Source organism: Diabrotica undecimpunctata, chromosome 8, assembly GCF_040954645.1.
Source record: "Diabrotica undecimpunctata isolate CICGRU chromosome 8, icDiaUnde3, whole genome shotgun sequence".
Taxonomy (NCBI): domain Eukaryota; kingdom Metazoa; phylum Arthropoda; class Insecta; order Coleoptera; family Chrysomelidae; genus Diabrotica; species Diabrotica undecimpunctata.
In genome coordinates, this window is record NC_092810.1 from 143,107,116 (window position 1) to 143,129,641 (window position 22,526).

The 22,526-nt window shown below is 29.1% G+C and overlaps 1 protein-coding gene across 1 annotated transcript in view; it reads right to left on the reverse strand.

Annotated features, from left to right (window-relative positions):
* The window catches only part of LOC140448158 (uncharacterized), a 50,119-nt gene extending 27,622 nt beyond the window's left edge, over positions 1-22,497 (reverse strand). Inside the window, exons 1-4 of the mRNA XM_072541258.1 lie at positions 22,366-22,497; positions 14,844-14,952; positions 11,693-11,899; positions 907-1,040 (exon numbers count right to left, since the gene is read on the reverse strand). Of these exons, the coding sequence (XP_072397359.1) occupies positions 907-1,040; positions 11,693-11,899; positions 14,844-14,934 (432 nt within the window). The 5' untranslated portion in view covers positions 14,935-14,952; positions 22,366-22,497. The remainder of the gene's footprint in view (positions 1-906; positions 1,041-11,692; positions 11,900-14,843; positions 14,953-22,365) is intronic.
* Positions 22,498-22,526: the final 29 nt, after the last annotated feature.

Sequence of the window (22,526 nt, forward strand, 5' to 3'; positions counted from 1 at the left end):
TTCACAGTAATACAGGATACACATAACATTTTAGGAACTTAATTCTCAGCTGTAAGTTCAGCTGAGAATTGCTCAGAATAGATCTAAGTTTCATAAATGCTCCTCTTGCAATTTCTATACGAGTTTTAATTTCTTCATCCGGATTTAGTGTCTCGTTTATCCAACATCCTAGGTGTTTAAAATGGTTAACTTTTGTTATCGGTTCATTATTGACAATTAGTTGTATACCGCCGAGGTGTTTACTAACTACAAGTAACTTTGTCTGTGTTGTATTTATGCTTAGTCCGTTATTAGAGCATTCTCTAGTGACTCGATCTATAAGGAATTGAAGATCTTCGATACTTTCAGCCATGATCGCGGTGTTATCTGCATATCTGATGTTTTTAATAGTTTCTCCCCCGATTCGAACTCCACATTGCCCTTCCAAGGCTTCGTTAAAAATTGTTTCTGAGTAAACGTTAAACAAAGTTGGGGACAACACACAACCCTGTCTAACACCTCTTTGAATACAAATTGTGTCTGTTTCTTTGCCGTCTACCAGAATATAAGCTTCTTGATTGCAATATCGATGTTGTAAAAGTCTCAGATCTTTATCATCTATTCCAATTATTTCTAAATATTCGAACAGCCTACCATGTTGAACCCTATCAAACGCCTTCTCAAAATCTATAAAACAGACGTAAATTGGTTTCTGTACTTCCCATGATCGTTGAAGTAGTGTTAGCATTGAGAACAAAGCTTCCCTTGTTCCCAATCCTTCTCTGAAACCGAATTGTTTATTTCCCATTGTGTCTTCACATTTCTGCTTGATTGTATTAAGAATTATCCTAAGAAGTAGCTTGAGATAATTATAAAAGGTACATAGTAAAAAATTGAGATTTTGCTCTAAAATTGAATTGGACTTACATTTAGAGGAGGAGCAAGAAGTACAGATTCCTTAACTTCGGATAATTTGTTTATATTAAACCTTGTGCCTGACGCTACTATGTGGGTATTAACTTTTCTTATACAACTTTTTACTGCTCTGGTTTCCATACAATCTGAAAAAAAAGCAATATAGAATTGGTATATTTAAAATATTTCACAGTAGAAAACTCATCAAAAACGTTTTAAACTATAAGAAATAACTCAATATTGTTAAATTTTAGTCATAAATAACCTAATTTTTTTTTTTTGTGGCATTGACTTTCGTCATTCAGCCAGTCTCGAAAGGTTATAATATATTCCTTAAAAAAATAACCTAATTGGAATTTAAAAAACTGTTCATGCTGTTGGTGTCCACAAATTTTCTAAAATAAAAAAATAAAATAAAATAGAAAGGAAATAAAAAGCAAGTAATCGCCTTGTAGATGTGAAATAGTTTGGTACAGTAAATATTGCTGGAAGAATAGTTTAGTGATCAGTGTAGGCTCAGGAGACTGAGACCTCAGAAGCCCTGAAGAAGATGTCGAAAGCTCGGCGCAATGATAACCAACGCGGTTCAACCCAGAAAACTGGTGAGTTTAAAATTAATTCCTGTAATAGTATTAATCTTGCTATGTTATATATATATATATATATATATATATATATATATATATATATATATATATATATATATATATATATATATAGCAAAACTGGTAGGATTATCGACCGAAACGTAAATAACAATTTATTGGATTGATGTGTTGGGTATGCGGTCTGTTATTTAAAAAAAAAACTCTTTTTTCTTTTATTACTATATATTTCGCTGATTTTTTGTCAGCTTCATCAGGAGACAACATCAATTATTTGACTACTCAAACAAATGTCAACAGCAAGAGAACAATTACAAAAAAAAAGCCGGTAGAAGTTATACTTCTATACACGCGTTCGCCGTTACAAATTTTTATGGGAGTCAATCTGCACAATCATTACATATGTAATGCTATAGGTAAGAGAGAGCAGAAAGAGAAACAGAATTAGGTATATAGGTATATGGTGCATCGTTTGCTGTATATAAACAACATTTGACTTGTAATAGGTGATTTCATCAAAATATAATAATATTTTGATGAAAATGTATATTTTTATTTATGTATGAAATGAGTTGAATGCAAAAAAATGTTTTACACATACTCTGCAGTAAAATTCATTGTTTATTTTGTTATTAATATAAAAATACAGTACAATACACTGCAACATAATTCAATATATTAATACAATACAAATTAAAATGCAATATTCATAAGTATTTAAAAATGACAATATACATAACTTACTTACGCATATATTTATTATACGCATATAACTTCAAAAACTGAGCAATGAATCGCTGTTATAAAATTTTCATTCTAAACTCCATTAAAAATTTGTAAAATCGTTATTTTTATATAGATAAACAAAAGTACCATTTTTAATCCTACCCTATTATCGAATTTTTCGTTTCCAACAATAATTTTTTAAAAACAAATTTTTTTTGGAGCGTGTTAGAGTATTTTTTTTATATACACCTGTTTGTAAAAATTTGTTCAAAATACATTTTATTATTTTAAACACAGTAATTATTGTTTCTAAATATTTTTTAACAAAAAAAAAACAAAAAAATTGCCTTACCGTGACATGTTAGCACATTACCGTGACCAGAATTCGAACCTGGGTTACCACGGCCACAACGTGGGATCCGAACAACAAGTCCACTAGACGATCACGGCTAATTAGGCGATGTGTATTACGATTATTATAGTTCGAATATTTTAAAACTCTAACCTAAGATTCCATTAAAACAAATTTAGGTCAGTTGTTTACAAAAGAAACAATGTACTTAATTAATATTATTATAAATATAATAATAATATTAATTTAATATACCATTTTATATAAATAAGTACGCTAATAATTAAAAATAAAGTAATCAATGAGTGGAAATAATAACAAATAAATGTTTCCGATTCTAAAAATGCTAAGATATTAAATAAATAATATTCATCAGTATTTAAAAATGACAATAGGCATACATAGCTTATTTACCCATATGTTTAATTTACCATGATAATAATATTAATACAAATTTAATTAAAATGAAATATTCATCAGTATTTAAAAATGACAATATACGTAACTTACGCATATGTTTAATTTACCATGATAACAATATTAATAAAAAAAATATTGTTTGGTGATATAACTGTCAATTTATCTGACATTGATAAATACAATATTTAATTGTTGTTTGTTGTATATATAAGTACACATTTGAACTTTCTTGAGATATTTACAAGTTTTAATTTATAATTTAACATGCCTAACGAGGCTTGTTACTCCCGTGCAAATTTTCGATTCACTCCCATGCAAATTTCCAAAGTCGAACGCGCGTATAGAAGTATAACTTCAAAAACCAACAACTCGGATTATGTTGTAAATTTTCATTTTGTTTTAAAATTTAGCATTTTTGCGTATATTACATATATTTAATGAAATTAACGTGGGGTTTTTAAATATTTCAAAAATAAAAAAGAAAATTCATATTGAGATTCGAACTCACATACACCAGCGTATGAACCAAACACGTAAAATATTTGCCAATTAGACATGACACAAACGTATTTCAAAATTGACAGTTCTCGGTCATACAGTGATTTATTGAGATTATTATTTTGAAATACAAGTCTAAAATAATTAGGAACATTTAATAAATAATACAAAACTTATCACACAAATAATAATACATATTATTAAATATTATATATATATATATATATATATATATATATATATATATATATATATATATATATATATATATATATATTTAGTGGATATTCTTGGGCTTAGGTTCATAAAAAAAATTTGATTTGATACTAAGACATTTTCATATATTTTTTCTACGTTTCGGCAGGAAATCCATGCCTTTTTCAAGAAGTAATATTGACTAAAAAACATTTTATGACAGACATAATACTGTCTAAAAGTTAAACTTTTGACTTACCAAGCATGTAAAAATTCGGTACTAACAAGTAGACGTCACGTCCACCAACATAGTCTTTTTTTTATGTTGTCAATAACCTTTAGTGTTTGTATTAATTTAGGTGTTAATGATGGTATAAAAGGTAGTGAATGATAATAGATGTTCTGATTGTTAGATACAATGTTTTGAGATTTAGCAAAAAATGGTGTTAAGTTATTTATATTAACAATATTAGAAAAAAGCATCCTATGTAACATATCTGGAGGATAAGAATTTTCAATTAAAATATTTTTTAACAATTGAAGATCTTCATGTAGATAATCTGGATGAGAAAGTTTTAAAACACGTTCTTTTAATCCTGTTATAAGGTTCATTTTAAATGAATTTTCATAGCAACAAAGAACATCAAAACTATTTCATCTTTATATTCCAAAACTAAATATCCTATAGACAAATTTGAAAAAACGAATGTAGTATACAGCATTAGTTGTACTCAGTGTGAAGCTGACTATGTTGGTGAGACCGGAAGAAATCTTTCAAATCGCATTATTTCTCACAATAGTGATTGCAGAATTAAAAAACCATCTTGTGCTTTGACAGAGCATGTAATCGATAAAGACCATATTATGGATTTTGATAACATTAAAATTTTATGTAGTGAAAGTAATAAATTCAAAAGGACTTTTTTGGAAATAGTTTGTATTAGCAAAAGTGATAATAATTTAAACAAAAGATCAGAAATTCAAAATCTAAGCAAAATTTATAATTATATTATTTCTTTATAATTTCTACAATCATTGACGTTAGTATCTGATGCTATTCGTTGATAAAGCTAAAGTGGTTTTAGATGTAATAATATCGGATTAGGGGTTTTAAGTAAAAAAAATAGAAGGTAGCAAATGTAAAGATAAATTTGTGATATTATTTATTACAGATCTAATGATAAACATTTAAAAAGTATATTAATTAAAAAGATAAAGATTATTGTCTCAGTCTAAGATTAAGATAAAAAAGATATCTTGGTTTTCAGTAATATCTGTCTATTATCGATGGTGGATTTATTTTGCACCGCGTTGTATGAAATAAAGATGATACTTTCTGTAATATTTTACATAAATACGTCAGATATTTACAAACACATTATGGCTCAAGTATCGTTGTTGTATTTGATGGTTACTCAGACTACACTAAGAACATTAAAGCAATGGAACAACTAAGAAGAACTGCCGGTATTTCAAAATCTTACGAACTCCGTTTTGATGAAACAATGAATGTGCCTATCAGCCAAGAACAATTTTTATCGAACACATCTAATAAAAAAATCTTTATAGACATGCTATCGACAAATTAAAAGCTGTTAATATCACTACAAAACAAGCCAGAGATGATGCTGATGTTCTCATTGTAGAAACAGCTATTGCAGAGTCTGAACATGTAGGAAAAACTTCCGTCATTGTAGGAGAAGATATTGATTTGCTAGTTATCTTGATAGGACGAGCTCATTCTAAGAAACACATCTTATTTTTACACGCGTTTAGTGGATGTGATATGACTTCTGCGATTTATAGGAAAGGTAAAATATCGTTTATTAAAATGTTCGAAAAAAATCACCATTTACATCAGTCACCTCAACTATTTCAACAAAAAACTGCTCTGTACAAGAATTATTTGAAAATGGAGTACGTATTTTCTTAGCAGCGTATAATGCTCCAACATCAGAAGACGATATAGACTCTTTTCGATACACCCAGTTCATCAAATCAACAAGACTCAACAAACCAGTGCAGTTATCAAGTCTTCCACCTTCCAAGTGCAGCAGCTCGTCAGCATATCATTCGTGTCTATTATCAGACCCAAATTTGGTTGGGAAATGATTTAGAACCCCAAGCATTCGGCTGGGTAATGCAAAATGAATTTCTGGAACCAATAACAACATTATTACCGCCAGCAACAGAAGAACTGCTGAATACAATATTTTGCAATTGCAAGAAAGGTTGTGGTTCTAATTGCGGATGCAGGAAATCAGGATTGCAATGTACTTTAATTTGTGGGCAGTGTAATGGACAATCATGTCTAAACGCTTCATCAACTTCAGATGATTTCAATGAAGAAAGTGAATATGCACCTGATATTCTTGAATATTTTTATTCTGATACTTTAATAAACGAGAATGATGATGATGAATCCGATATTGAGCAGTCAGTGGAAGAAGAAGAAGAAGAAGACGATGAAGAAGAAAATTAATACAAAAATATTAACCATACATAATAAAAGAATATATATTATATTTGTAACTTTAATAAATCGATTATTGGATTAATAAATAAATATATAATTTAAAAAAATATTAAATATGATTTTTTCAGTATTTAATTAAATATAAAAATGATTATTGTTAAATTCTGCACTTGATCTTAATTTATCGTATATACAGCTGTTAAAAATATCATTAAAGTTCATTTGAAATATTTCATTTAATATTGTATGTTTGTTAAAAATAAAATAAATATTATATAAAAAATATATATTTTATAATTAATATCTATAAATATAGTTTATTAAATAATAAAAATTTAATGATAATAATAGTATTTTAAGTGAATAATTAACTATATAACTTATTATTTATTGAATGCTACTGGCTGACTTCGCGTTACCGTATACACAGGTAAGCGGTCCCCCACTCTTTGCGCTCTATCTTAAGAAGGGTTGAAGGTACATAAAAGTACTTGAGACAAAAATTGAAGAGAATTTTCCATTCTACAATTTTTCTTACCACCTTAAATGTCATAAAGTGTAAGGGAAACGAGATATTTGCAGAAAACTCATTTTCGTGACCTTTGACCTTTAATATCTTAAGTCGCGGACAAGTGATTATATGAGACTTTTGAGGTAAGTTTTATACCATCAAAATAAAGACGTATGCAAATTTTCAGCTTATTATCTTTCATTCCGAGGTTTGCCCCCTTTTTTGCCTTATTTTACTGGATTATATATGAAACTTGAAAAATATCACATTTTTATTTAATTTTCCATATATCTGTTACATTTTTTCAGACATCTATCAATGGTGAATAAATCTTCTTCTTTTTTGTTACTAAACAAAAAAGAATTTTTAAACAAAATTTTATTTTTGACAATATAATTGTCAAAAGTAAAAATTTTAAGTTTGCATTTATGACATTGAGGCTTATTTGTAATTGGTTGCTACTTTAAACTATTTATAAATTCAATTATTTTTGTTAAGAAAATGTTTTCAAAATTATTAAAATTTCAGGGAAGAATTTATTAGATAAGGGCATTTTAGTATTAATTCTTTTTGAAATGTATTTGCAGCAATTTTATTAACCAAACTAATTTTATTTGGTGAGTTAACAAAAAATTTTTTTTCTTTCTAGTTCAACTTTGTAAGATATTTTGTCTTTTTTAGCAGCTCTTGATAAGAATTGTAAACACAATTGAAAGCTCGAGATAATAAAATAGTTAACCAATAGCCTCTTTTATTGACTCCAACCCATCCAAAACATTTATATATTTTTTCCAAACGAGTCACAAGTACTTCTTTTTTCTTACTCTTAATTCTATTAATGGAATAATCCCTGAAAGATGGTTGAAGGCCAAATTTTGGTCCCAAAGATAAAAGTTTAAGAATGTCTTGAGGAACATCAACATTGGAAAGATTTTTAATCCATTTAGGATTGAAAGGAATTTTGTGAAACTCCGGGGTATCTAAATTAAATTTAATCACCCAAACCTTTTGGTCCTCACTAGCGATAAGGGTAATACCACAGTTCTCATGGATAGAGATCAATACATATCTCTCAGCCAGTCCTTGTTGGACGATAGTCGTTATTATCAACTCCTTCCCTCTAACCCTTGCTCTAAGTTTACTAATAGAATAAACAAGTTTGTTACGCATTTGAAAGATATTAAGGTCATAAACCAAACCATAGCTAAATCTCTGCATAACTATGATGGTTATTCACCGAGATTTTACTGTTTACCTAAAATACATAAACCAACTCTTAGTATGAGACCTATTGTTTCTTCTATCAATTCACCAAATATACACATTGCTAAATTTCTAACTGATATTCTATCTAAATCCTATAATTATCACAATTCTTATATTTTTGATTCTTTTCAATTTAGTGCATTTATTAACAATTTTAAACTACCACTTAATTACATTTTGGTGAGCTTTGATGTAGTATCACTTTTCACTAACCTTCCTTTTTCTAGTGTTCTCACTTCTTTAAGGAATCATTGGAACACTATCAAACCAAACTCCCCCGTTTCCTGGGACGTATTTGCAGAGCTTTTGCAATTGGTGTTTGACACTAATTTTTTGGTTTTCAATGATAAATATTACTTACAAATTTTTGGTACACCAATGGGTTCATCCATATCTCCCATCCTTGTTAACTTTGTCCTTGATGACTTGATATCTGAATGTTTGGGTCTTATAGATTTCCATATCCCTTTTGTTAAAAGGTATGTTGATGACCTTTTGCTAGCCTTACCCCTTGACAAAGTAGAGTCTACCTTATCGATTTTTAATGATTTTGATCCTCACTTACAGTTTACTTATGAACTCGAGGATCCTTCTAACAATAGTATTCCTTTCTTAGACATGCGTGTCTTTAGAAATAGTGACAATACACTAAGTACAAGTTGGTACAGGAAACCTATAGCTAGTAATAGGTTTCTTAACTATCATTCTTGCCATCCGTTCAAATACAAAATAAATCTTATAAAAGCACTCAGCTGTAGGCTACATAGGTTGACACATCCTGATAACAAAAGGGATTCTCTTTTGTTACTTACTATACTATAGTATCTTACTATACTATACTATACTATCTGACAATTCTTACCCTACATCTCTCATAAATAAATACCTTTTTTCAACAAGTTTTGGGTCTTCTATTGATGATTTACCTAATGGTGATCCACCACCCATTACTCTTCACTACCCTATTTCCCATATGTTACTGAAAAGCTTATTAAATTGTACAAACAGAACAATATCCCGGTTATGATTGCTATCAATAATGCTAAGACTGTCAGGAACTTATTTTCTAAAATTAAAACACCTCTTTCCTTTTTGGAACAAGTGAATGTAGTCTATCACATACCCTGTTCTGAATGTGATGCATGTTATATTGGTCAAACTAACCGTTCCCTTAAAGGACGCCTTACTTCACATCGTAGTGACATTAAACTTTCTAAACATACTTGTGCACTTGCAGAACATGCAATCAACACCAAACATACTGTGAATTTTGATGATGTTAGAATTCTCTGTAGAGAACGTAACCTTAATAAGAGACAGTTTATGGAGATGTGTCATATTTTAAAACAACCCAATGCATTAAATAAGAGAACTGATATCAGCAACTTAAGCCAAATTTACCATGCACTAATACTACAAAATTGATTCTTCCGTATTCTACTTTCAAATTATTTGTTTCTTCTTCAACTTCTTTTATTATATCATAACATTTATGTTGGAATCTACAAAACTTTTCCTTAATTAAATCTCACCAGCTGATTGTCAGTTCTGACATTCAAGCTTTCAAATACTTTATTTTGCATGATATGATCATAACAGTCAAGATCCCTAGCCTTGCCTTTGTTAAAATAACATTTCAAAATTGACAATTACATTTTTTGATAGATTTTAGAATCAATCAATGTTTTCAAAAGTTAAATTAAAAAAAATTATTATAAAATTACTTTAATTGGGAATCTTCCGGCGTTCTGTGTTTCTGTGTTTTTGTTGATTTATTTAATATATTAATATTTGATGTTTCTTCACAATAATAACATCTTAATGCTACAGATCTTTTAAAGGTAAGATCATTTACTTAATTGTTTTTCATATAGATGTATCGCTTATAATACTCTTTTAGATGAACTGATGATGCCCAATGAACATTGGGCGAAACGTCTTCAATAAATAGATAAAGTAGCACAACTCTTGTCTTTTTTATCTCCAAATTGACCGAAAATATCCCATTCACTTACGAGTGCACATTTATATATATATATATATATATATATATATATATATATATATATATATATATATATATATATATATATAGATATATATATATATATATATATATATATATATATTTATATAATATTATATATATATATATATAATACATATATATATTAAATATATATACAAAAGAAACATTTTTATTCTCGAGAGAGGAAGAGAGAGAAAATATATATTCTGTCTCTCTCTTACGCATTATCTTACATATGTAATGATTTCACCGATTCACTCCCGTACAAATTTCTAAAGTGGAGCGCGCGTATAGAAGTATAACTTCAAAAGATTGTTTTTAGAAATGTGTCATATTAATAAAGAAAAATATGCAGTAAATTATAAGGCAGAGTAATATCTACTGTAATATTCTTAGTATGTTCAAATAATTTTTGTTTACAATATTTTAAATCACCCTGTATATTTTTAATGTGTAATTTTACTTGTTGTTTTTTTTGCTAAAAAATTTTTTTTTAATTTAATTACTAGTGACTAGGCGCTTCAACCAATATTGTCAGTACTGTTTTGAATATATTATGTACAACATTTTAAAATATTTTTAACTCTAAATCTGTAAGTAAATCATTGTTTATTTTCACCTGATATTTATATACATTTTATCCATATTTCAGTTGCCTCCTGATGAAGCTGACAAAAAATCAGCGAAATATAGAGTAATAAAAGAAAAAATAGTTTTTTTTTAAATAACAGACCGAATAACCGACACACCAATCCAATAAATTGTTATATATATATATATATATATATATATATATATATATACAGTATACTCCTTCTATAACGAACACTTCTTCTATAACGTTCAATAGAGATTTTTATTGAACTATAACCCTTTATAGCGAGGTAAATTTGCTTATAACGAGAGAAAATAAGATTGAAAAACGTATTTTTTAAGTTTTGGCCCGGTCGTAGCTATAAATAAATACCCTTTTTAACTGCGGGCCGCCCGCAATAAACTTCTTACAATTTATGATTCTTAGTCGGAAATGTAAAATTTATGATTCACAAGTGTCATTGTATTGGGTTGACCATTCATACCTAATAATATGGGTCCTAATAGACAAGATGTGGAAAGTGTTTTAAAGGTTGTCAGAAACTTTATCCAAGGACAAAACGCAAATGAAGAAGCATAAAACTGTGTCACATCTTTAGAAAATATGATAGATAGAATACTGGACAATTTAAAGCAGTCAAAAATGCCAAAATAACTTTATACGCTTTATACATATTTACAGAATACAGATTTTTTGTTTTAACGTATATCCTTGACAGTAAAAGTAAACAAATCTTTTTTGTTTTAATGCATTTCATTGACAATAAAAGTAAACAACTTTCAATACGCCATTCAAACAATATTTATTAGCATCTTATATTGCTCCGAATGGCTTCACTATAGAAAGTTAATGTTTTAGAAAACTACATATTCATATGTATGCACAATATTATTGTTGTTGGATATAACGAAATCCGCTTATAACGAGGTAATTAGTCTGTCATTTCAGTTCTCGTTATAGAGGGAGTCTACTGTATATATATATATATATATATATATATATATATATATACATATACATATATATATATATATATATATATATATATATATATATATATATATATATATCAAATTATATCTACTGATTTGAAAGATCATTAATTAAGTATCGCAATGTACATACCTCTGTCATTTTCCTGAGCATTGTAAGTGTTGTCTGTTGGAATTTGTTCTTCCTGTCTACAGATTAAAATCAAATAATTCATGCGTCCTAAATGCGTGCATGCTTGAAGTATAGACTGATCGCTTTCAGGTTCGGTGGCCCATCCATCTATTATTTGTCTATGCGGTGGAATGTCAAAGACACGGTGGATATTAATTTTTAGATGTTCTGTAACATTAAGACAAGTTAAAAGAATATTATTATACAAAAATATAATATCAAATACCACTCTCATTTATAGAAAATAAATAGCCCAGTCTGGTTAAAAAAAAAGGTGGAAAAATGTTTCGCAGATATCTGAAGCTTTTAAGACATAGGTGGGGGATACGAGATGATGAATAGATGAAAAGATACTCCTAGTTTTACCTTGCGTTTTTTTAAGCAATAATTTATGGTCACAATTTGATTTTTTGTCTATAAATTTTTTCCCTTATATTTTAAATAAGCAATATTTATGTCATTTTTTTATGTAAAGAATATCTTTATTTTCCCGTTTTTTTAATTAAAATTGATAAATAAGTTACAGAGATATTTGCAAAAAAGCAGTTTTTTTGCTCTAATTTATTAATTTTATTAATTTTTATTGGTATTAATACATTTAAACATCAAGGAATTACCATCTTTTAGATTTGTGCGAAATTTCCCCCCGATCAGTCAAATATTTTATGAGTTATTTAATTTGTTTATCCCTGAGGCTAATTATTTAAACTATTGAGCTTGCCCTATACATGATGCTAGACACATTCAGCAAATTTCATAGGATTCTTTAAGACTTAGACTATCTCAGAAGTTAAATGCATATTGAATTTTCATCGAAATTATTTACAAAATAAACGTTTGAAAAAGGGGTATGTTTTTTTACTTATAAACAATTGTAATAACTTCTATATTTTTCAAGCTACAGACTTGTACGTACAACCATTGGATAGCTGGTAAAAAAGCTCACATTAAAAAATAAAAAACCTTCTATGACCAATAGGAACGAAGTTAGTGACTATTTAAAAAAAAAATCATATCTCCATTGTTTATAAACATTAAGAAGTAAAATTTGCACAAATTTTGAATGACAATCTAAACTTTATATTGAAACTTATAGCTATAAAATTTATCTAATTTTTCGAAACGACGGTACTTTCGAAAGATCGACATAGGAAAGTGGAGAGGATATCCGTTTCAGCTCCGTTTTTTTTTCTGCATCGGAACTTCAAATTGCAACACGTAGGAAAAATTTACATTATCTCGGCTTCCTTTGCAGCTGCAAGCCTCTTTTTTTTATTCTGGGGTAGCTCGTCGAAATATGAATAACTACATAGTTTTCACTGGCCGGAAAATATGGGAAAACTCGGAAAAATTGAGTCCATTTGAAATTCACCCTAAATACTTACTTTTTTAAAATTGGCTCGGATAGTCTGTCGCAGTATTAATAATGATGACATAATTTCCACCCCCCATAAATCTCGGAAAATCCCGGAAAATCAACATATGTTTTTTCATTTTATATCAATGATGTAATAATACTTATATATTTTATAAATTAAATTTCAGGTAATCTTTTACACATTATATTATTATATTCCTTATATTAATTATAATTGTTTGTATTTTTATAATTAACAATATTGATTTTTATTCTATTTTTCTTACAAATATGATATACAATATTAATCTAATCTGCCTTACTACTTTGATAAAATAAGTCGATTTTTTCATCACTTGCCTTATTAAATTTTGCAATGTTTATTGAACTTTACTTTTTTTATTTTCTTTACATATATTGGTTTAAAAGTTAAAATTTGGATCATTTATTCGACTTCACTGTCAGGTCTGAACCTTTTTGTTGCAGGTTGTTTGTCTTCACTTATTAAGTCAATCTTTCCATACATTAACATATTAATGGGCGATCTTAATGCCAAGGTGGGTCAAGGTAAGGTAGGAGAACAAGTAGGAAAATATGGGCTTGGAAACAGAAATGGAGATATAATGAACAAATAAATTGTCGCTAACTTCGTTCCTATTGTTCATAGAAGGTTTAGTTTTTTTGTTAAATGTGAGTTTTTTTACCAGCTATCTAATGGTTGTACGTACAAGTCTATAGCTTGAAAAATATAGAAGTTATTACAATTGTTTATAAGTAAAAAACATACCCCTTTTTCAAACGTTTATTTTGTAAATAATTTCGATGAAAACTCAATATTCATTTAACTTCTGAGATAGTATAAGTCTTAAAGAATCCTATGAAATTTGTTAAATGTGTCTAGCATCATTTATAGGGCAAGTTCAATGGTTTAAATAATTAGTCCCAGGGATAAACAAATTGAATAACTTTTAAACTATTTGACCGATCGGGAGGAAATTTCGCACAAATTTAAAGGACGGTAATTCCTCAATGTTGAAATGTATTAATAACATTTTATTTTGTTAATAAAAAAATTAATTAAATTTATAAATTAGTGCAAAAAAACTGCTTTTTTGCAAATATCTCCGTAAATTATTTATCAATTTTAATTGAAAAAACGGGAAAATAAAGATATTCTTGATATAAAAAAAATGGTATAAATATTGTTTATTTAAATTATAAGGGAAAAAACTTATAGATAAAAAATCAAATTCTGAGCATAAATTATTGTTTACAAAAAACGCAAGGTGAAAATAGGAGTATCTTTTTATCTATTCGTCATCTAGTAATCCCCACCTATGTCTTAAAAGCTTCAGATATCTGCGAAACATTTTGCCGTGAAATCGATGATTTTTGTATAACCAGACTGGGCTAAAAGTTATTTGTAAGAAAATGCAGCATAATTTAAGAACATGCAGCATGATTTATTTGTACTTAGATTCGAAAAGTTTACAGGGAAATTTATTTGCAACTATAAAAATAATTAACTTATTTTTGAAGTATTCTTTTAAGTATTAATAAATTCCTTTTTTAACTCAAACAATTTAGTTAGTAATTTAAAATTAATTAAAACAACACTTTATTAATCTCATGCTGGTGATACAGTCTTAGTGTGAAAGTCTGTATATGTCATTATATAGAACCGGTATTAGTAATTTATGGCTTTTAACCCTAAGTCCGACATACCGCCAATATATCTCCGTTTATAATACTTACCAACAGTATCATATTCTAACTGTTCAAATTCTTCCGTAACGAAACCTTCTGGTGTTCTATAGCAAACAGAAAAGATCAATGTTGCTTCCATAGTTCAAAAAAAATTAACCTAGAAAAAAATTAACTAAAATAATCCGATATCAATTTTCTATAAATAAAAGAAAAGACAGTTAAGATTTGATTTCACGTATAGTGTCCCTGTATATTCGTTTATACGTCTTTCATCCTAGCAGGAATCATCAGAGCGACTGGTACAAAAGCTCTAAACATGAAAACAAATCTTTTCCGTCAAAAGAAGCAACAATAAAATGGCTTCAGTATGGACGCTACAGCGACATCTGATAATAAATCACGAAAGTAGAAATGCGAAGACTTCTATCGACGAAACCAAAATTCAGATTTTTGCTTTCATCTGTGCCTTCTATAAATTGCAAGGCAAAACAGACGATGATAAAGATGTAAGAGAGAGATATGGAGAATCTAAAAGTTGCATTCCACAACATATCTCATCATCTAAACAAAAATCCTTGGCGAATTGGTTTCTTGTACTCATAAAGAGTAAACCGAAATAAAAGAAAAGACAGTTAAGATTTGATTTTTCGTATACTCCCTCTGTACATTTGTTTATACGTATTTCATTGGTACAGATGCTCTAAACGTGAAAACAAATATTTTTCGTCAAAAGAAGCTTCTTTTCTGTCTTTTCTTTTATTTCGATTTACTCTTTATGAGTACAAGAAACCAATTCGTCAAGGATTTTTGCTTAGATGCAGCACCGGTTTAACCAGGGGTATTTTCGGGGCTGTAGCACCGAGCGGTACGCGCAAAGCGCGTGTTGTTCCGAAATTATATGGTTATGGTCAAATAAAATTTGCATACAAATCCACATGATATAATAATAATAATAAAATTGTTTGTGTTTTATCATTAACTTTGAAACTTAACAATTTATAAATAAATTATTATTATTATTATTATTAACGTCGACGTATATGGTTTATGCACGGTGTTCAGTTTATGTTATCTAAATGCCAGATAACGTACAAACATGCCACCCTAAAATTATATCATTTTAAATCGTTTAAGAATAGTGTGTGAACACCGCAAAATTGTAACAACGCGTTTGTACCGCGTACAAAAGTACAACTAAACTTCGGTAAGAGGTTTGTCTTACATTTGAAACTATATAGGTAATTATAATCTGTAAATAAAACATTAATATAATAAATATTCAATAGAAAAATATGGAAGGGTGGAAACAACCTGAATCTTTCTGGCGTAAAAGGAAACAAGAAAAGCAGGAAAGGCAAAATAAAATTTTGAAAGGTACACCCAAAATGAGCGCATTTTTTACAACGGATGGAAATCAAGAAGACGAAACTACAATTATTTCCCAAACCGGTCCTAGTTCTAGTGCTACTAGTGATAAATATATTCATATTCGACCACATGAACCTATTTTGGAGACTTTAGAATCAGTGCCAGAGCACTTAGTATCACCTGTTTCGAAAGTATTAGACGATGAAGAAGCAACCACCACTAACTCGGGTAAGGCATATTTAAATTTTTTGTAACGATGCTAAAATGCAAAAGAAAACGGTGCCTTTACAAATCGTAACTAGAAAAGGACAATGACAAATAATTTTTTTTACTTCTTTTCATATCCAAAACAGAATTTACTTAATTTTAAAGATTCAGCACATTGGCAAGATTGCCATAATTATGCAGAAATGATTCTAGAAAAATGGGTGGAACAGAATCTTACAGATATGGACTTTTCAATGTCAAAGTGAAATTTTGGCGAACAAGACAGGTATGCCAGTAAGCAAATATTTTATAAAAAACTGGTTAATGGAGAAGTGGTTCACCGCGATTGGGCAATTTACTCCGAGGGCACTGGCAATATATTTTGTCTTTATTGTGTCTTATTTGAAAAAGAAAGAACCAGTTTAGAACAGGAAAAGTAAGGAAAGATTTGACGAGCATGAAAGATCCAATGATCATATAGATAATCTGAAAATTTATACGGCTCGCTTATTAAAGCAAGGAAGATTTGATGTAGAACTCGCAAAGGAAATTAGCACTGCGAAAGAATATTGGGTTAAAGTACTAGAAAGAATCATAAGTGTAATAAAGTTTCTGGCTACCAGGAAATTGGCATTTAGCGGTACTCATGAAAGAATTGGCGAAAAACGGAATGGAAACTACTTAGGTTTACTGGAACTATTGTCAGAATATGATCCATTTTTAAAAGATCATATTAATAAACGAGCAAATTTAGGTAAGGGCAAAACGTCATATCTATCAAAAGATATATGTAACGAATTACTGAATATTTTGTCCAATCGAGTCATTGATGAAATTGTTAGGCAAATAAAGGCAAACAAATACTATTCTATAAGTGTAGATTCAACACCTGACCATAACACACCATGACCCACTTAAAATGATTTTGAGATATTGTAATAATAAAGAAAATCCTTTTTTTTTTTTCATTTGATTTCCATGATTTTATAAAAACACTGGGCATAGCTCACAAGAACTTGAGAAAACAGTTATTGGGATGTTAGAGTCCCTGAAATTAGATTGTAAGAACTGTAGATACCAGTCTTACAATGCCAGTAATATGAGTAGCAAGTATTCTGGTTTTTAAACACGTATTAAAGTTTACAATGATTTAGTTCTCTTTGTGTCGTGTGCTGCTCACCATTTAAATTTGGTTATCCAAAATTCAGCAGATTATTGTTTGGAAGCGACATCTTTTTTATGTTGGTACAAGCTATCTACAATTTTTTCGCCGTGTCTGCATACAGGTGGGAGTTATTGTATCGTGCAATAAAGGATTCGCCTGAGTCGGGGCAGACACTGTTACTTAAAAGAGTGAATACAAAACGCTGATCTTCTTAAAAGCGTTAAAAATCAATTACGGTTTAATTAAAACATGTTTGATTGAAATGTCAACGAATATAAATGAGAAAAATGTAGTAAGAGTTGAAGCAGCTTCTCTAACGGAAAAACTTGATTTGTTGGAAAACGGAATAATTTTTTCATTCTGGCTTGACGTTTTACAAAAGGTTAATAAGGTGAATAAAGCAGTACAAAAGGAAAATATGGATTTAAGCACAACCGCTCATCTGTTATTATCTTTAGCAGATTACTTTGATTTCTTACGTGATCGATTTGATCACTACGAGGCCTTAGGAATGTTAATAACAGGGAACAAAAATTACGCTGAGAAGAGAATTATCAAAAAAAATGCAATTAGGAGAAAAGAATTCGGAGGCAAGTTTAAGCCAAAAAGAAAAAATGCGAACATAATGTTATGTTTTTATACTAGACAATCTTAAGTCGAAGATTATTCGCCGATCTGATAGTTATAAATCTTGTTCAAGATCTTTTAAATTTTTGTTTAAACTAAAAACTACGAAAGGAAGATATTTTCAGATCAGCAACCGAATAACAAAAATACAAAGAGGATTTGGATGAGTGTTTTCCCCAATAATGTGTTCATTTAAAGCATTTGTTAACGTCTCTTCCCCAATTAAAAATAGACACTCCTTTAGAATTGGTACAGGTTTTATACGAAAATAAATTAATATCTTCATTTACAAAAGTTAATATTTGCCTCGGTATTTTTTTCTCCATAATGGTTGCAAATGCAAGTGGCGAACGCTCTTTTTCGACACTAAAAAGGGTAAAGACCTACTTAAGAAATGCAATTTCCCAAGAAAATTTGAACTCCTTAGCAGATTTATACATTAAGAAGGACCTGCTAAATGAATTGAATATAAATGATATCGAAAACTTCGCTTCAGTAAAAGGAAAAAAACAAGCTTTTCAATATTAAAGGTATTTGATTACCTACCTCATATTACCTGTTTGAATGTTATTAGGTACATTTTTATTTTACTTTTTGAAGTTCACCCTTAATTTTTGTTGTTGTATTTTGTTAGTATTCATTTCAGTTTGACACCCAAAAAAGTTGTAATTGTTTTCCTTATTTTAATAAACTTGTATTCAAAATATGTTTTGTCGAATTGAAATAAAGTTAAGAAATATTTTTGAGCCTGGGCGCGGCATTCGTATCAGCACCGGGCGGCAGACTATGTTAAACCGACACTGCTTAGATGAGAAGAAATGTTGTGAAATGCAACTTTCTCCATATATCTCTGTCTTTATCTTTAGCATCGTCTGTTTTACCTTGCAATTTGTAGAAGGGGCAGATTAAAGCAAAAATCTGAATTTTGGTTTCGTCAATAGAAATCTTCGCATTTCTACTTTCATGATTTTTATAAATATTTTAAATAAAAGGTATACCTACCTCTAAAACAGCCTGTCAAATTTCCATTAGGTACATAGTTTTTTAATTAATCAATGTATAACTTCATATGGAACTTATTATGTTTATTCATATACAAGAACTTGAGCAAGAGTTAATCAAATAAACATAAAACATCTAAGATAGGAGGAGTAGTTACAATTAACAATGCTAGATCTGATAAATGAATCTAAAAACCTGAAACCCTGCGTTTGTATTATTTTTACTTTTTTTGATGGATTGAAATTCCTTTTAATAACTCTTGCCGAAAAACTGTAAAACCGGCAACATTCAATTTGTTTTACTTAACTTACTACATTGACTACATGTGACCACATTCATTGCCAAGGTCCGATTTTAACCAGGCTTAAGTACAATAGATAGTTAATTTAACTATAAAAATGCAATTATTTTACAGCTATAATATACATCATTAGTTATGGGGATAAAATACCTAAAATACGTTAAAAAGATTCGATTTTTTTACAGAAAGTGGTTTCTTGCAACGTTGTATGTTTAAAAACGCCATGCCGTATCCATATCCATCGAGGTTATGCTTGCAAAGTCAATTGTTATAGTATATTTGAAGAATAAGCTGGAGTAAATTCTCAGAATACTAATCTTCGCACCTCGAAATACATAGGCGTGCACATCTTCTAACTAAAACGTAATCTTAAAAGAAAAGTTTGCCTTAAATTTATCTGGATATTTAGAACAAAGTAATCCAATCCAATACTGGTTTAAAATAAAAAGATATACATAAAAAGAATAAAAATTCTATTATTTGTGAAACATACAGTTAATATAAAATAATAAAATACAATAAATTATACTGAAACGTAAAATACATACAGAAAAACTGTAAATTTTTATATATTCCTATTAATAAATAATAATATTCTTAATACTAATAATATTGGAAATAAGAATGAAAATTATATTAGCAATAAAAAATAAATAAAAAATAAACAATGAAGTTGTCGGCAATTAGTTCAAATGTAAAATAAACTTCTGAGCTACAGTTTAAAGTTAAGCTTCCTCATATTCTGTTTCAGACGAAGTGTTATCCGATCCGGGATGAATTATTATAGGTTCTATACTGCTATCTATTATATGATCAAGCTTCCACATATTTTTCTCAATATCCATAACGTGATTAATACATTTTTGCCAATGTTCAGTCGTTACTTCGGATATTGATTTATGAAAAAGAATAGTAACATCTGACAATTTAAAAGTTGTATTATTTCGAGCAACATTACTTTTAACTTCGGCCCATACTAATTCAATCGGATTTAGCTCGCAATGATACGGTGGAAGGCGAAGTATTTCAATTCCTCGTTTTTTGGCTATTTCCTCAATGACATATTTTTTATAATTTTGTTTATTAATTTTAGCAAGCTCTAATAATTCTGCTTTTGTCATTGTATCGTCAAAGATTAAATTCTTAGAAGTTAACCACATTGCAATTTCATCTTTCCTCCATTGAGTAGTTGGTAAACGTTCAACTAATCTAGAGTGGTAACTTGCATTGTCCATCACAATAACTGAATTTTTAGGTATGAATTCAATCATCTGTTCGAAATATTCTTCAAACACGTCTCCGTTCATCTCTTCGTGATAATCACAGGTCTTTTTTGATTCAAACAAAAGTAAACCCTCCTTAAGAAATCCATTCATACTACCTATATGGGTAACAATTAATCGTCGACCTTTACCTGTTGGTTCCTTGAAACCAGGTGAATATCCTTCCAGAAATGCTTGTCGACATGTTTTTATAGTTTTGTCTTTCCAAACTCTCCCTACAGTATGACCTTCATTAACCCACGTTTCATCTAAATAATAAATGTTCTTATTTTCTGTCCTCATTTTTTTTATTTTTCTGAGGTAGTCTCATCTCCAACACACAATTTCTTCGGAATCGATAAGCATTGACTGTCTGCCCACTTTTTCATACTTAAAGTTTAACTCATGCAAAACTTTCCAAAGTTGGTCTCTACTTATTGTGGGTAAATCGGGATCGTCGGTAATGGCTTGTAAAACTTTATCTAAAGTTGGTATTTGTTTGTTAAAAAAAAATGAGTGGACCATTCTACGAATTGCATTTTTGAAGAATTCATCCACATTCACTTTCGACAATTTTGGTCTTCCTGGTCTCGGTTTGGGTGGCGTTATACCAGCTGATTTTTCCTCTTTTAAAATGTTATATACAGTTGATTTTGAATATCCCATTACTTTAGACGAAATTTCAACTATACTATCAACAGTATTGGAAGGATTGTGTTGCTTAAAATAATTGTAGACGTTAAGGATAACACTCTTTTCGTTAAGTGATAAATGATTCAACTTTAATTTTTTAACTGGTGTATAATCACACGTTAATTCCATATTCTATAAACTCACTATTCACTCTTGCAAAAAACAACTGTGTCAGATCTCTTCACTCGCTTATAATCGACTAAACAAAAATTTTCTGATATTAATGAATGACTATTTAAAGACCATTAACCATTTTATTAATCATTGGTTTTCCAAACAAAATCGAAATTTATACTATTTAAGATAGCGTTCACATTTATCAGAAACCATCTTTCGCTAATCGACTTTTTCTATCTAATCTATCAAAAGACCATTAACTAAATACCTGTGTATTTTAAGAGTTTCTTTATTTCTTGTTATTTAATGGGTCATTATCATAACGACAAAAATAACCATAAATAACGTTACTAAAATAAACAGATTTATATAAATATAATATGCTTTGAAAATGGTTTAAATATCTAACAAACCGAAACAAATAATGTAATACCCTTAAAGTACGTCTGTGACCAGCTGAAAAAACCCTAGCCTACACAGTTCTAACAATAGCAGGTATTTAAATTTTACGATAGTCCATGTGACATGGAAAAATTTCTATCTAAATAGTCAAACCCAACGTAAAATAAGCTAAAATATTGACGTTGTACGAAAAGCACACGTACTAAAATATGCTTAACAATTTAGTTTTTTTTTCTGAGAATTTACTCCAGCTTATTCTTCAAATATACTATACAAACTATACTACACAAGACAACTACAAATTTGTAGATAGTATTTGTGTAGTATTTCATTTGATTACTCAATCTTCTATCTTCACCGAAACGTAATCTGTACGATGTCCCATCTTTTAATTAATTTTAAATAACTTGAAATTATTATTCTTACCTCTTATTAGTTCGGAACTTCCCCCATTTGTTTTGTAGACTTTGTGATTCAGTATTCAGTGATTGTGGTGGGGTGGACAATTGGACATGGACAAAGACGAGAGTATTGTCAGGTGAACAAAGACAAATCATTCTATCTGTGAAATTGGTTGCCAGATTTCA